At 40.6% G+C, this 13330-nt stretch overlaps 1 protein-coding gene across 1 annotated transcript; it reads right to left on the reverse strand.

Moving 5' to 3' along the window:
• Positions 1-4208, reverse strand: LOC104448961 (3-hydroxy-3-methylglutaryl-coenzyme A reductase 1). The gene is made up of 4 exons (XM_010062927.3): positions 3098-4208; positions 2384-2565; positions 1150-1496; positions 1-813 (listed from the first exon to the last, which is right to left on the reverse strand). The coding sequence occupies exons 1-4, from the start codon at positions 4090-4092 to the stop codon at positions 571-573; spliced, it is 1767 nt and encodes a 588-aa protein (XP_010061229.2). The 5' UTR covers positions 4093-4208; the 3' UTR covers positions 1-570.
• Between the last annotated feature and the right edge of the window lie 9122 nt (positions 4209-13330).

Raw genomic sequence — 13330 nt, forward strand, 5'->3', positions numbered from 1 at the left:
TCCTCGGCCTTTTTCGGTGGCCATCAGAACAGAGCAATTTCATTCACATGGTGACACGTGACATTCAAAAGTAACCAATTTGGAGGTCCCATTACATGTGTACAAACAAACGAACAAAAGGAAAACGACAGATCTGCTCTTAAAAGAAAATCTGAGAATGCCATCATCTGGTCCCCCAAGTAAAGATCTGATCACTTGGAGCAAATCAAAAGACGATCCCCCTGCCCCGCTACAAACTACTACATGACAGAGACTGGAAGAATAACAATAACACATGAGACAGCGTTCTGTGTAGGACACGGCCAAGGATCGAAAATCTGGGTGGGCACCGCATGTTCATGGGGTTAACCCAAGAAAAGATTTTAGTGCGTGCAATTCAGGCAGGAAGGTAGTGAGCTGGCTCGCCCAACCGGTCAATTTCCATGCTTCAACATATATCACAAGAAACAGTCCCGTGTGGGGTTTAATAATCCAAAGTCCTTTTCTATTACTGAATTTGCAGCTAACCGTTTCCTCTCGGTTGCACGCGCTTATTCCCATATTCGAACACTTGGGCCATGTTGTCTCCATCTAAGATCCGACTTTTGTGACGTCTCTGCTGGATCTGTTATACTTCATGTGACTCTTTACAAGCTGCCCAGCAGAAATGGCAGACATTAGGGAGAGCTCTCCTGCGAGAACTGCACCAGCGACAATGGTGGCCAGGCGCCTCGCGTTAGCTCCCGGCGACTCTCTACTTGCACCCCTGACACTAAGCAGATTCAGGCAGGCAGACTGTGAAGCCAGCTGAGTTCCGCCTCCAACCGTGCCCACCTTATGAAGAGAAATTCAGTTTAAGGGAAGATCCACAAATCATGGAATGAGACCATAACACTCTGATTGCATCAATTATAGTCCATGGGGTTAACCATTTTTGATTTGACACCATTTCTAGTCTCCAACAAACACATTAACACTGATAAAATGTGCATTATTGTCTCTTGAAGTTTAACATTTTGACACTGATTGCTTTCCTTTTCTGCATTTGTAACTACCTCTATATTCTCTCATTCCATTCCCTTTCCCAATTCACAATGACCTCATTCTTTTTAGTTATGGGGAAAAAAACATGACTGAAGTAGTTTGAAAGGAAAAGGAGAAGTCATTTACCTCAATAGAAGGCATGGTAACAGACATATGAAGATCCTTTCCTTCATTGACAGCTTCCATCATGGTAATGCAATGAGAACTCTCAACATTCTGTGCTGGATCCTGGCCAGTTGCTATAAATATAGCAGACACGATGTTGCTCGCATGGGCATTGAATCCACCAAGAGAACCAGCAACAGCAGATCCCGTAAGATTCTTCAGCATGTTGAGCTCGACTAGTGAGTGTACACTGGTTTTCAAAACCTTCTTCACCACCTCTTCCTTAATAATTGCCTCACAAACAACTGATTTTCCCCGTCCTTCAATCCAATTCACAGCAGCAGGCTTTTTATCGGAGCAAAAGTTTCCTGATGCAAAATAATGAAGTTAATGGCTATGAAGAAAGCTGATCTAAAAGTGATACTTGATTTTCAGTAGTTAACATTTCCTAGAACTATCGACCTTTCCCCAGAGAAATAATTAGGAAAAATCTAAAGCAGTTATCAAACGACTATATGAACTGGCTTCTTGCAGACAAACACTTGGAAATCTGAAAGGGAAGATGAACACCGGTGATAAGTAACAGATCTGTTAGCTGTCAAAACGATCTGAGAAGTAGGTGTGATATTTATTAATATATATGCCCACCTTTCCATAGATCAAGAAGTAAATAATAACTCCATAATCCTTGCAAGGACCCAAGTCTTTGGTATTCATCGTACAAAAGTATTTCCTTTCAGTCTAAAACATTGAGATGAACTCGTTTACATGTTCATCAAGAAATCTTGAATTTGGCTGCATGGAGACATCTAGAAAGAGTTTCAAGAGAAAAGTAGAAATGGCCCTTACAGATGCAGAATGTTCAAAAAATTATCTACTTGGTAAATGCCATAATGAAAATAGTTCACCACTTCTCACGGTATATTAGTGTGTCCTAGATAGATAGATAGATATTAATATATATATATATATACATACATAATGGAAACTGAAATTTGCTCGATCATCTGTATTCCATGGGCGCACATTATAATGTCGCATGGGAAATAGACAGACGTGTTGGATGTTGTGAGCTTTCCACCAGCTGCACACAAGAAGCTGACGTCTCCGGATCAGCGGAGCTAATCATATATATTGTGCGCGCGCGCGCGTGCGTGTGACTAACCAATCCAATTTACTATGTCCAACAGCCAATGACAAACTCAAGGGCAAGATTCTATTTAACTAACATAGTAGGAACCAAGTGAAACTTTACCAGAAATGCCAATTATATCCATGTCTGGGAAATCGCTTTGAAGGAAATCCAGCACATTTTGCACCCCTTTCGACACCATGTTCATCCCCATAGCATCACCTGTACCGCAGGTGAATCTCATGTAAAGATTCTTTCCAGCGATCGAGCATTTTATACTCTGGAGCCTGGCGAATCTACTCGATCTGCAAAACCAAGAAACGGTATCATCATTGTTAAAAGGTAATCCTCAGAAAGGGTGGAGGTGACCACCCTTTTTCTGGAAGAGCAATTTCAGGGGAGAAAAGGCTAAAAGTCCTTTTTCCGGGTAAAATGATAGCTCATGTTGATCTAAAGCCTCTCCTTTTTTTTTCCCAGCTATTCTGGGTTATCAAACTATACAAATGCTGACAAAGAGTTCCTGGCTCGATTTGGAATTATATCACTTGACATTTTGAATGTTTCAAACCCTCCGTCCTCATCACTCAAAAGGGCGAGCAATCATCATCAAATAAATCCATCAACATCAGAAAAATCACAACATAGGAACCGGTCAGACTCAATAATAATTGGAGAACACGCAGAAAATCAAGGGGAAAAAGGTAACAAACACAATATCCGCATAACTCCACGCAACAAAATAAAGCACGAGACAAAACGTTAAACCCAAGATAAAATTAATAAATAAAAAATAAAAAGCTATCTAGAAAAAAACAAGAAACTCCACGGAGCACTGACCTGTTGAACACCATAGCCAAGGTCTCGAAATTGTCCGGATCCTCCAAGAAGAACTTCAGCTCCGCCGCCCGCTTCGCGGAACCGAACCGCACGACCGGCGCTCTCGTCATGCCGTCCTTTAACAAGACGCTCGTGGCCCCGCCGGATGCGTAGATCGCCTTGCAACCCCTGTTCGTGCTCGCCACCAAGCAACCCTCGGTGGTCGCCATGGGCACGGAATACTCCAACCCGTCGAGCAACAGCGGACCGGCGATCCCCACCGGAATCTGCACGTACCCGACCGGCATTTCGCAGCACTGACCCAGGATCGACTCGTAGTCGAACCCTTCGAGGGGCAAGCCCTTCAGCGACCTCCCGGTCATCCGCTGCAGCGCCTCGCGCCGGATGGAAGTGGCTCTCTTGCAGTCCCCGAGCATGGACTCGAGCGAGTACGACGGGATTTTACCGTCCGTGACGGACTTCACGACCTCCTCGTCCTCGGCGGACGACAGGGCGGAGTCGATAGGTTCGCGCTCGGCCAGCTTCGGAGGAGCGCACGCAATGGCGGCGCAGGGAGGGCCGTCGTCCTCCGGGAGGAAGCCGTCGCCGCCCACGGCGACCTCGTCGTCGAGCACGTCCCACGCGTCGTGGGAGGCGCGGGAGATGAAGGACTGGACGAAGCCGATGCCGAAGAAGCCGAGGAGGTAGATGAAGGAGGCGATGAGGGAGACGATGGCGGCGATCTCGGGGAAGGTGACGACGTGGAGCGGGACGGAGCTGCGGATCTTGTCGCGCCACCGGTGGAGGAGGTAGTACGCGACGGAGAAGAAGAGCGTGAAGAAGACGGCGTTCGTGAGGTACAGCGGCAGCGGGAGCGCGTCCGACGCCTTGGGCGACGACGGCGAGGGCTCGCGGCGGTCGACGCCCGGGGCCGGCAGCCGGAGGCTCTTCTGGTGGCGGCGGGGGTCGCCGGCCGCGGGGCGCGGGGGCTTCGGCTGCCGCCGGCGGACGTCCATCGCGCTGTCGCCGGCGAGAGGGGGAGGCGATCGGCCTTCCGAATGACCTTCCTTCGAAAACTCTCGCGTAGAGAGAGAGAGAGAGAGAGAAGGGCTGCGTATACAAATGAATATGAGCTGGAGCGAGCGAGCGAGCGACAGGGGTGGAAGGTTTCAGAAGGTCTTTTTCGAGCGACAGGGAAGTTGGAGACGACGACACGTGCGACGCACCGTCGGGCTGTCTCCCCCTCGTTCGTGCGCACGTGCCGCGCGTGTAATTCCGTTCTTGCCCCTGCGCCCCGCCTCGTTTTTTTTTTTTTTTGGGGGGGGGGAAGAGAAGGGAAGCGATGAAGTGAGCATCGAATTTATCGTTAATTTCCGCGAGATGGGGAGGAAGCATTAATCCCAGAACTTGATTCAACTAATCATCTTTTTGTCTTTGCTGACTTGAGCAATTCGATTCGTCTCAGACTCTTCGCACTTTTGATGCATTTGGCGCAATCAAGAACCAGCTTCTCAATAAATTCGACTTTCCTATTTCATTCATGGATCGATTTTTTTAAATTTTTATCTGCGGAGAATCTTTTTACTCTTTTATAAAGTAAAAATTCAAACTTCGAGATCTTGTTGCTTGCCATGTTTGTTTATGAGAGATTTATATTGATCAGATTGTGAGAATACTGCACCCAAAGTGAGTGAATATAATTGGTTGTTCTCTTCTATCTAATTCAATTTCAACTACTGTAGTTGATTTACAATGGACTTCACTATAGTGCGACTTGACTTCAATCTTAATTACCCAAATGCATTGATTTTTATTTATTTTATTTTTGTGATCGATGCACTTTAGTCAGAACTACATAATTTTAAACAAATTATTCATGTTGTGCATGACCAGAGTTTCTAGACATTACATCATCACCGCATGGTGACTATGCAATAACATTTTGTTAGAAAATAAGCTTCTACGAAAATGAAAAAAAAAATCCTTATTAATTGATGGGTGTCTAGGACATTCATTAACACATGATCTGAAGATAATTGATGACAAGATTTGAAACGTAATTACGCCCGTCAATTTCTTCGGATCATTGAGAACCTAATGTCATTGTACTCCTTACTTCGCCGCATAGATGGCTGCTTCGTTAAGATCAGCTAAAAGAACTTTACCGCATTACTAAGGAAAAAATAAAGGCATTTGTCAGTTCTTTTTTGTCCTTTTTACTTTTAGTTTTAATCTTTCTAAAAGAACTTTACTGCATGAGTAAGGAAACAATAAAGGCATTTGTCAGTTCTTTTTTGTCTTTTTTACTTTTAGTTTTAATCTTTTAAAAAAGATTTCTTGCATCTTGCCCAGTAAATCAGCTTTCCGTCAAGTTGCGTTGGAAGATTTTGCTTGCTTAGATTGTTTTTCTAAATTCTATTTAATGAATTTTTTATTCTTTTAAAGAGACAATGAGTTCCCCACCATGTTTTTTTTTTTGCCTTCGCGTGATTGACGTGTGATTAGCTTGATGGCATCTGTTCTGCCGTTGATCCTGTGATTATTATTTTTATTAATATAGTCCACCAATCATCATCGCGGGAAATGCACTTGGGCCCCGTCTTCACATGACGAGATTACAGACAAGAGCCAACGCGGCAACTCCAGCATACTCTCTGTCCATTTACCCAATAGAATATTAATTGCCTAATATTATGTGGATCTCCTGACATTTAATTGCGTTTTGATTTTGGTAAATATATCTCCTTGATATGGAAAGTTAAGGGATTGAATTAAATATTTAGGAATAATTTAAGAACCACATCAAACTAAACATATTGCCAAGTTTTAGGAACTAAAGAGATAAATGATTTATGAATTTTTGTTCAATGTACAATATGATTTCAAATTTTTTAATTTTGTTCAATATAATCCATAAACTTTTCCCAAATATGCAATTCCTCAATTTTTAGCACATATTCAACTATATGAAAATGTACAATCTTGTCATTGAACTTGAATGACTAGAAAGACAATATTAAATATTTTTATATAAAAAATCGGGAAACGTATTGAATAATTTAAAAGTTTAAGAACGATATCGCACATCGAGTTAATGTTTATGAACTATATTAAACAAATTAAAAATTAATGGATCACATTGCATATTGAGTCAAGTTTTATAAATTATTTGTGTCGTCTTCCTATTCGATCTTCCCAAACAGCTTCATCCATCATTAATATAATGGTTGATAAAAGAGTGGGTACTTAACATCCTCAAATTAACTAACCACTAGGGTTGCCCCATTGGTTAGCCGGAGGTTCGATTCCCCATGTTCTTAGGGGACTGAGGATAGAGATGTTTAGTTTAGGGTGTAGAAAAATTAAGAGTAAGTTGAAAGTTAGTCCAAAACATAGAAAAAAAAAATCCTTAAATTAAGGATGGATGACAGTCTATTTTCCTCGATATGTTGCCCAACTTAAGAAAAGACGAGGGAAGGGCAATATGGTAATATCGCATGAGAGGGATCGCAGTTATTTCCTTTCTGACCCCAGCGAGTGCAACAGCAGGTGGCCTTTGGGCATCGTTGATTTTGGACCACATTTCTTCCCTTTCGTAGGAAACAGCTTTGCAAATGCCCGGGGTGATGTGCATACCTCATTTTATTTTAGTAATTTTTTTAAAACAACGGTTAATTATAGTAGGATGCCAAAATGGTCGTATTGTAGATAATAAATATAAGGTCATTTGTGATTATTTGGTCACTTTTCTTCAAAAAATATACCACTTATAGCCACACCAAATGTAAAATATAATTAATACGATGTTATGATGAGTAAATTGCCCGTAAGTTTCATTTTTGATGAAAAGTAATAATTTGAATTATTTTTGTGATAAATCATTAGCTTCACGTAAACAGTAAGAGTGAAAAAGAGCGGTAATTTAAGTTTCGAGTTTTAAGAATATCAAAATAAATGATAGAATATTAGCTCTCTTGCATCCGATTTTTCCTACTTATGTAAAATTTCATTTTTGACTTATAAGAGAAGAGACGTGCCGTCCTTCAATTGCTGTCTCTCGCATGAAAGGACCAAAGCGGCCGACTGCGAAGTCAAACTTTCCGTCGGGAACGAGTCGGGGGGACCACGTACGGCCCACATGCGACGCTGTACGTAGTGGCCGCGCGTGATGTCGTGCGAATTGCGAGTCGTAAAAATCAGTCCTTTTTTCCCTTCTAAATCTTCCATAAAGATCACCCTTTCGTGCTTCTTCCAAGCTACTCTTTCTCAGCCTCTTTTAAGCTACTCATGGCTTATGACGACTGACGAGGCCTCGAGACCAGCGACCGCACGGGGGGGGGCCGCCATCCGGTGTGGCCGAGGTGTGTTGAACGCCAAGAAAATGGAGTGGGGCACGGATTTGTGCCAAAAAAAATACTCTTCCCTTCCCTACCAATATGATGGTTTGGGAATACTGTGCGTATCGATTTGATATAATGACAAATAAGATCCGAATTGCTACATAATAACGGTCTTGAATTTTAGGAATCGAGAGCCAATCTCGTTGGGCCTGGGACCATGGATTAGATCGACATGTGAGTCCGCTCTTGTTTTAGGATCAACGCGAAACCAAACGATTCTTTTTTTTATTTTTTTTGAAAGGAACAATATATTCTCTAAAATTACGTATCCAAATGATAATGAGTTATTGAGCAATTAAATAGTGAATATCGATACAAATCAAACAAAAATGTAAGATAAGACGTCAACAGAAATCCCCACTTATCAAATCCAATGAACCTTTAAAGACAAACATATAAGCCTAATGTTGGAAAATAGAGAGGAGTAGAAGAAGAACAATAAATGTATTGGGGGATGAATATGTAATACTATTTGTTGTAACTAGAAAATTATAATTTGAGAAAATGATAAAAATAGTAATTGGCGATAAGGTATGACTGACCGAATCTCCTTAATACCTATTAAGACTTGTTAATGGTGCTAAGCAACTTCACAAACTTTACCTCCCTATTAACACCTAAATTTTTGCTTAAAAATCATTTTCGAAAAATGAGAACTTGTTTTGCCTCAAAAATATTTCTTATCAAATTCTTGCATATGGATTACCTAGGCATTTACTATAGTTTTTAAGTGCGTTTATTTTCCTTAAATAAAAAAAATATTATAGGAAAAAGAGAAAAAAAGTTGGAGTTGATGATCTGAATGTGATTAGTTAGTCAAGCCCTGGGAGTCAAATTGAAATTAAAACAACAAATTGGGGCCAAAATGCAACGTCCAAAAGTTGAGGGACCAATTCGCAAATTTTGCAAAATTTTGCCCAAGCTCTTAAGTCATCATCCTAGCTCCCAATTAAGTTGAAATTGAACTTGGGTCAAGTCAAATTAATTAACTTGGGCCAAAGGGACCAAATTGCATTGAACTGGACATTTTTGGGCAAGAAAATGACCAATTTTGAGGAACTTTCTCGCAAAATTGGGCAGGGACAATTGTGAAGACTAGTCAAGATCTTAAATTACTATACATGAGCTTGTTAATTGATAAAAAATTGTAGCCAAATTAATGAATTAGAGTACTCAAACCAGCTACCAAAACCTAGCCCATAATTCGGTATCAATTCGGAGCTACTGAATAAGTAATTTTTTTTTTTGTGCTGAAGGAACCGCCTCAGCCGGTAGTTGAAGTGTAAACCCCAAAGCTACTGAATAAGTAAATTTGTGGCTCCACCATGTCCTTCTTAGTTGCCTGATTAGCCTGATCTCTGTACGTGATGGAAGACCATAATTAAGAATGCAAGTGAACGAAAATTGGATAGGGATAAGTTGCGGAAGGCATGTGAAAATTGCAACAAAATCCCCATACTCAATAGTTACAAAAGTTTTAAAATTTGGCTAAGTTAGAAAGTGATGTAATTAGTTCAGTAGGCAAGCTTGGTAGGTAGGGCAAAGATTGACCAAAAGATGGCTTAATTCAGTGGGTAAGACCTATAGAGCAGACTCTTTTATGGGATGTAAGGTAGAAGACAAGAGGGAGGAGAGGGAATTCGCGGTTGTTCTCAAAATACACCCCCACAAACAACTCAAGAAAAGGAAAAACCTAGAAAATTTCAAACTAACCTTTGGAGAGAAGAATGAAATTTTTACATACTTCCATTCAAAATTAGCCAAAATCTCTAACTAGAGATTAAAACTTCACTCAAAGATCTTTCCAATCATAGGTCACATGTCCCAAATGGATATTGGGTAGGTCTCCTAAAGCACGCCAAAAAATACGCAAGAAATTTTGAAATTTTTTTAAGGTGTCAAGCCTAGTTGGTCACGGGTGAAGGAAAGCGGGTGTTTTTGAGAAAAGTGAGAGACAAATGAAGAAAACCTTGACTTGTAATCCAAACTAGAATACATATAATTTGGTTTGGTGTTAATTTTGGCCAACAAAAGAGGTCTTGAAGTCTAATTTTGGAGACCAACAAAAACCTTCATTGTCAATTCTTTTTTCGTAGATCTCATTTTACAGTTTTTTTTTTTTTTTGGTCGAAGATAGTAGTTGGATTCATTCATAAAGATAACGAGAATTACAAGAAAATGATGGATAAGTTTCCGAACATAAAATTTCCGAAAGGGAATGGAGAGGGGATGCCACCCAATTTAGAGGGAGGGTTTTGGTTCGGTGGGCTTTGGTTAGCCAATCCGCCGCTCAGTTTGCATCTCTTTGACAATGTACTAACCTCACTGGTTCCAATTGGGCTAAGGTTTCTTTACATAGATCTACTATTTCCCTCACATCCCATGGTTCTTCAGCCCATCCCAAGACACTTTCTACCAAAATCAAGTTGTTGCTTTCACAAACCCACTTCTCTCTTTGACCATGCTCTGTTCCCACGTGCAGCTCATTTTTCCTTCTCAATTACGGTAGCCTGTGCAATAGTGATAGGGCTTCTACTTGCTGGGAAGAGGACACTCGAACTCTTTCGCATAACCCCTGATGATGAATCTAAACGGATCTCGTAGAATACCAGCAATTGAGCAAAGGAAATCGCCCAGCACCCATGGACAATTGATGTTTAGCTTTAGCTCTCTTCTCTTCGGTGGCGTCCACCTAACTGGAAAGTGTCGATTTGTGCATTTTTATGCCCATTTCTGATTTTGCCATCCCTAAAGTTCTTCTTTTGTGCTTGTGTGAGATCTATAAGGGAATCCGGTTCTAGAAGCTTGGCTTGGAAGATGAAGTTGTTACACGACTTCCAAATGTTCCACAGCACAACTGCAACCAGTTCATTCTCGGGTAAATCTGCCATTCCTTCAAAAACTTCCGTTAGTCACTTGTCGAACCTTGTTATGTTGCATGAATTCCCGCTGAGGTCGATTCTTAAGTTTGCCCATATGTGTTTCGTCCAATTACATAGCAGAATTAAGTGTTCTATTGTTTCTGGGTGGGTGGAACAGAGTGGGCAAATGGGATTTGGTAGCATTTTCCTTTTATACAATTCTCTCTTGTTGGTATGATGTCTTGACATAGACTACAGAGAAATGTTCTCATTTTCGGGGGGATTGATAAACTCTAGATTTTAGTCCATAGGGTTCTTTGAGGCTTAAAGGAACATGATGCTCTGTTAGGTTCTATTTTTGTGGTGTGAGAACAAGCCATATTGTAACCACTCTTCACAGTGTACGTCCTTGATTTATTACCTATCCATACTAGACAATCATTCTTTGGGCTCGGGCTAATGGTGATTGCAAGAATCTCATTTGCTACGCGTTCGTCGAAAAGATTATGGATTACACTTTCATTCACTTTCTACAATTCTTCGTCGATAAGCTCAGCCATCATCACTAGTTCATTTTTGTTGGCCGGACCTCTGAGCACTCCTGACGTGAGCCATTTGTCTTCTTGTATCCAAATAGATTTTCCATCCCCCACCAACCATTTAACCTCCAATTCTATGGCTTCTTTTCTTGTTAAAATGCTTTGCCATCCCCATGACAAGCGTTGCCCTTTTCTAGCCTTCCACAAGTCTCCATTTGGAAAATAGATGCATTTCAAAATTCTGCTCCACAGCGCTGAAGGGGAATTAGATAACTGCCAAACTTGCTGGCCGAGCATTGTTTTGTTGAATTTAATCAAGTCTTTGAAACCCAAGCCTCCCTCATCCTTTCTGGTTTTCAATACTTCCCATTTTTTCCAATGCAAACCTCTCCTTAAGTCACTTTGCTTCCACCAAAACGAAACAATTCTTTTTTCTATGGCTTGCAAATAAAGATAGGTATTTTAAAAATTGACATCGCATAATGAGGAAGAGCTTGTACTACACTCCTTATCAAAATTTCTTTACCTGCTTTGGATAGTAACTTTTCTTTCCATCCCTCTAGCTTCGTACTAACTCTTGCTAAGATCCAAGCAAATATCTCTTTCTTTGAGTGGCCCCAATTAGTTAGAATTCCAAGATATTTCCTTATCTTGTCTATTATTGGAACTCTAAGCTCTCAAGCTGTGTTTCTTTTCAAAGATAAAGGACATTGTTGCTAAAACATACACCTGATTTGTTCAAATTTATTGCTTGGCCCGTCGCAAAGCAATATTGGTTTAGAATGGTTGCTAAGTTTTGGCATTCTCCAATAGTCCTGTCCAAAAAAAATATGGCATCATTAGCAGTAAAAAGTATATGGGACAGGGTAGGGCATAACCTATTTAAAGTTATGCCTTCAAGGCTTTCATCTTTAATGGCTTCGTGCATCATCCATGACAAGACATTTGCTGTTAAAATGAATAGGTAAGGGGAAATAGGATCGCCATGTCTAATTCCCCTTGAATGAGTGAAATATTGAGTTGGCTCCCCATTTACCTTCACACTTAAGGACACCGTTGAGACACATTGTATGATAAAAGATACCCAATTCTCACAGAAACCCATTTTCAGCATGCAATCCCTCAAGAAATCCCACTCAATTATGTCATAGGCTTTCTGTATATCCAATTTCGAGATCGCCTAAAATTTTATCTTCCTTTTTGTTATTTTCATTTGATGTGGGACTTCCTGAACTATAAGAATATTATCCTAGATTTGCCGACCTTGTATGAAGGCGCTCTCTTCAGTAGCTATATTCTCTGGAAGCCACATTTTTAGTCTATTAGCCATGACTTTTGAAATGATTTTGTAGCTGAAATTGTACAGGCTGATGGGTCTAAATTGGCTTATTCTTTATGGGTTTTTGACTTTTGGTATAAAGGATATGTGCGTTTTGTTGAGGAGAGGGTTGAGGTTACCCGTGTCAAAGAAGTTCTGCATAAGCTGAAGCAAATCCGTCTTGATGTCCTCCCAAAAATGCTGATAAAATTGTCCATTTAGTCCATCGGGTCCTAAGGCCTTTAATAGACCTAATTGGAAAACCGCATCTTTCACTTCTTCAAGGGTAATGTTTGCCATCAACTATTTGTTTATTTCTCCGTTTATTGGGCTTGGGCACTGATTTATAACTAGCTGAAAGTTCCTCGGACTCACCAATTTGTAAAGTGTATAATAAAGGGACCCTATGTATTGTTTGCGCATGGATGGTTCCTTGCACCAACTTTCTTCCTTAGTTTGCAGCATTGTAATCATGTTTCTCTGTATTGTGTTTGCGTGGAAAAACTGTGTTTCTATCTCCCCATTGTAGCCAATTGATGCGAGATCTCAACCCCCAATATTTTTCCTTTTGTTTCCAAAGCTTGTCGATTTGGTCGACAATGTTCTAAGTGTCATTTCTGCCGAAATTTCCCGAATTTCTATTAGTGATCTCTGTTAATTTCCTCTTTAGCTCCCTGATACGACTTGGTGTGTTGGAGAACTTATCTTTACTTCAGTTAGCTAGCTCCTTAGAGACTTCATTGACTTTCACTATGAAACTTGTGTAGCTTGATGGCCTTTCGTTCCATATTCTCTTTATAATCTCCCCACACTCTTGATCTTCCAACCAGTATGCTTCAAACTTGAATTCTCTCTTCTTTTTCTTACTTTCAAGATGTAACACAAGGAGAAGAGGGCTATGATCCGAGCCAACCATTGGTAGAGCCTGCACTTCTAGTTTGAAAGAGCCAATTTCCCCATGTTTCTAGAGGATAATTTCTTGATTTCCTCGATTGAGTCGCTTGCAAAAAAAACTACAAAGTAAGATAAGAATCCTAGATGTAGTTTTGGTCAATTTTGCACATGTTTTAACAATGAAAAATCAAGAGGAAAACCGGTACAAAAAATTGATTTCTGACGCCAGAATTTTTCTGGGT

Source organism: Eucalyptus grandis, chromosome 6, assembly GCF_016545825.1.
Source record: "Eucalyptus grandis isolate ANBG69807.140 chromosome 6, ASM1654582v1, whole genome shotgun sequence".
NCBI lineage: Eukaryota > Viridiplantae > Streptophyta > Magnoliopsida > Myrtales > Myrtaceae > Eucalyptus > Eucalyptus grandis.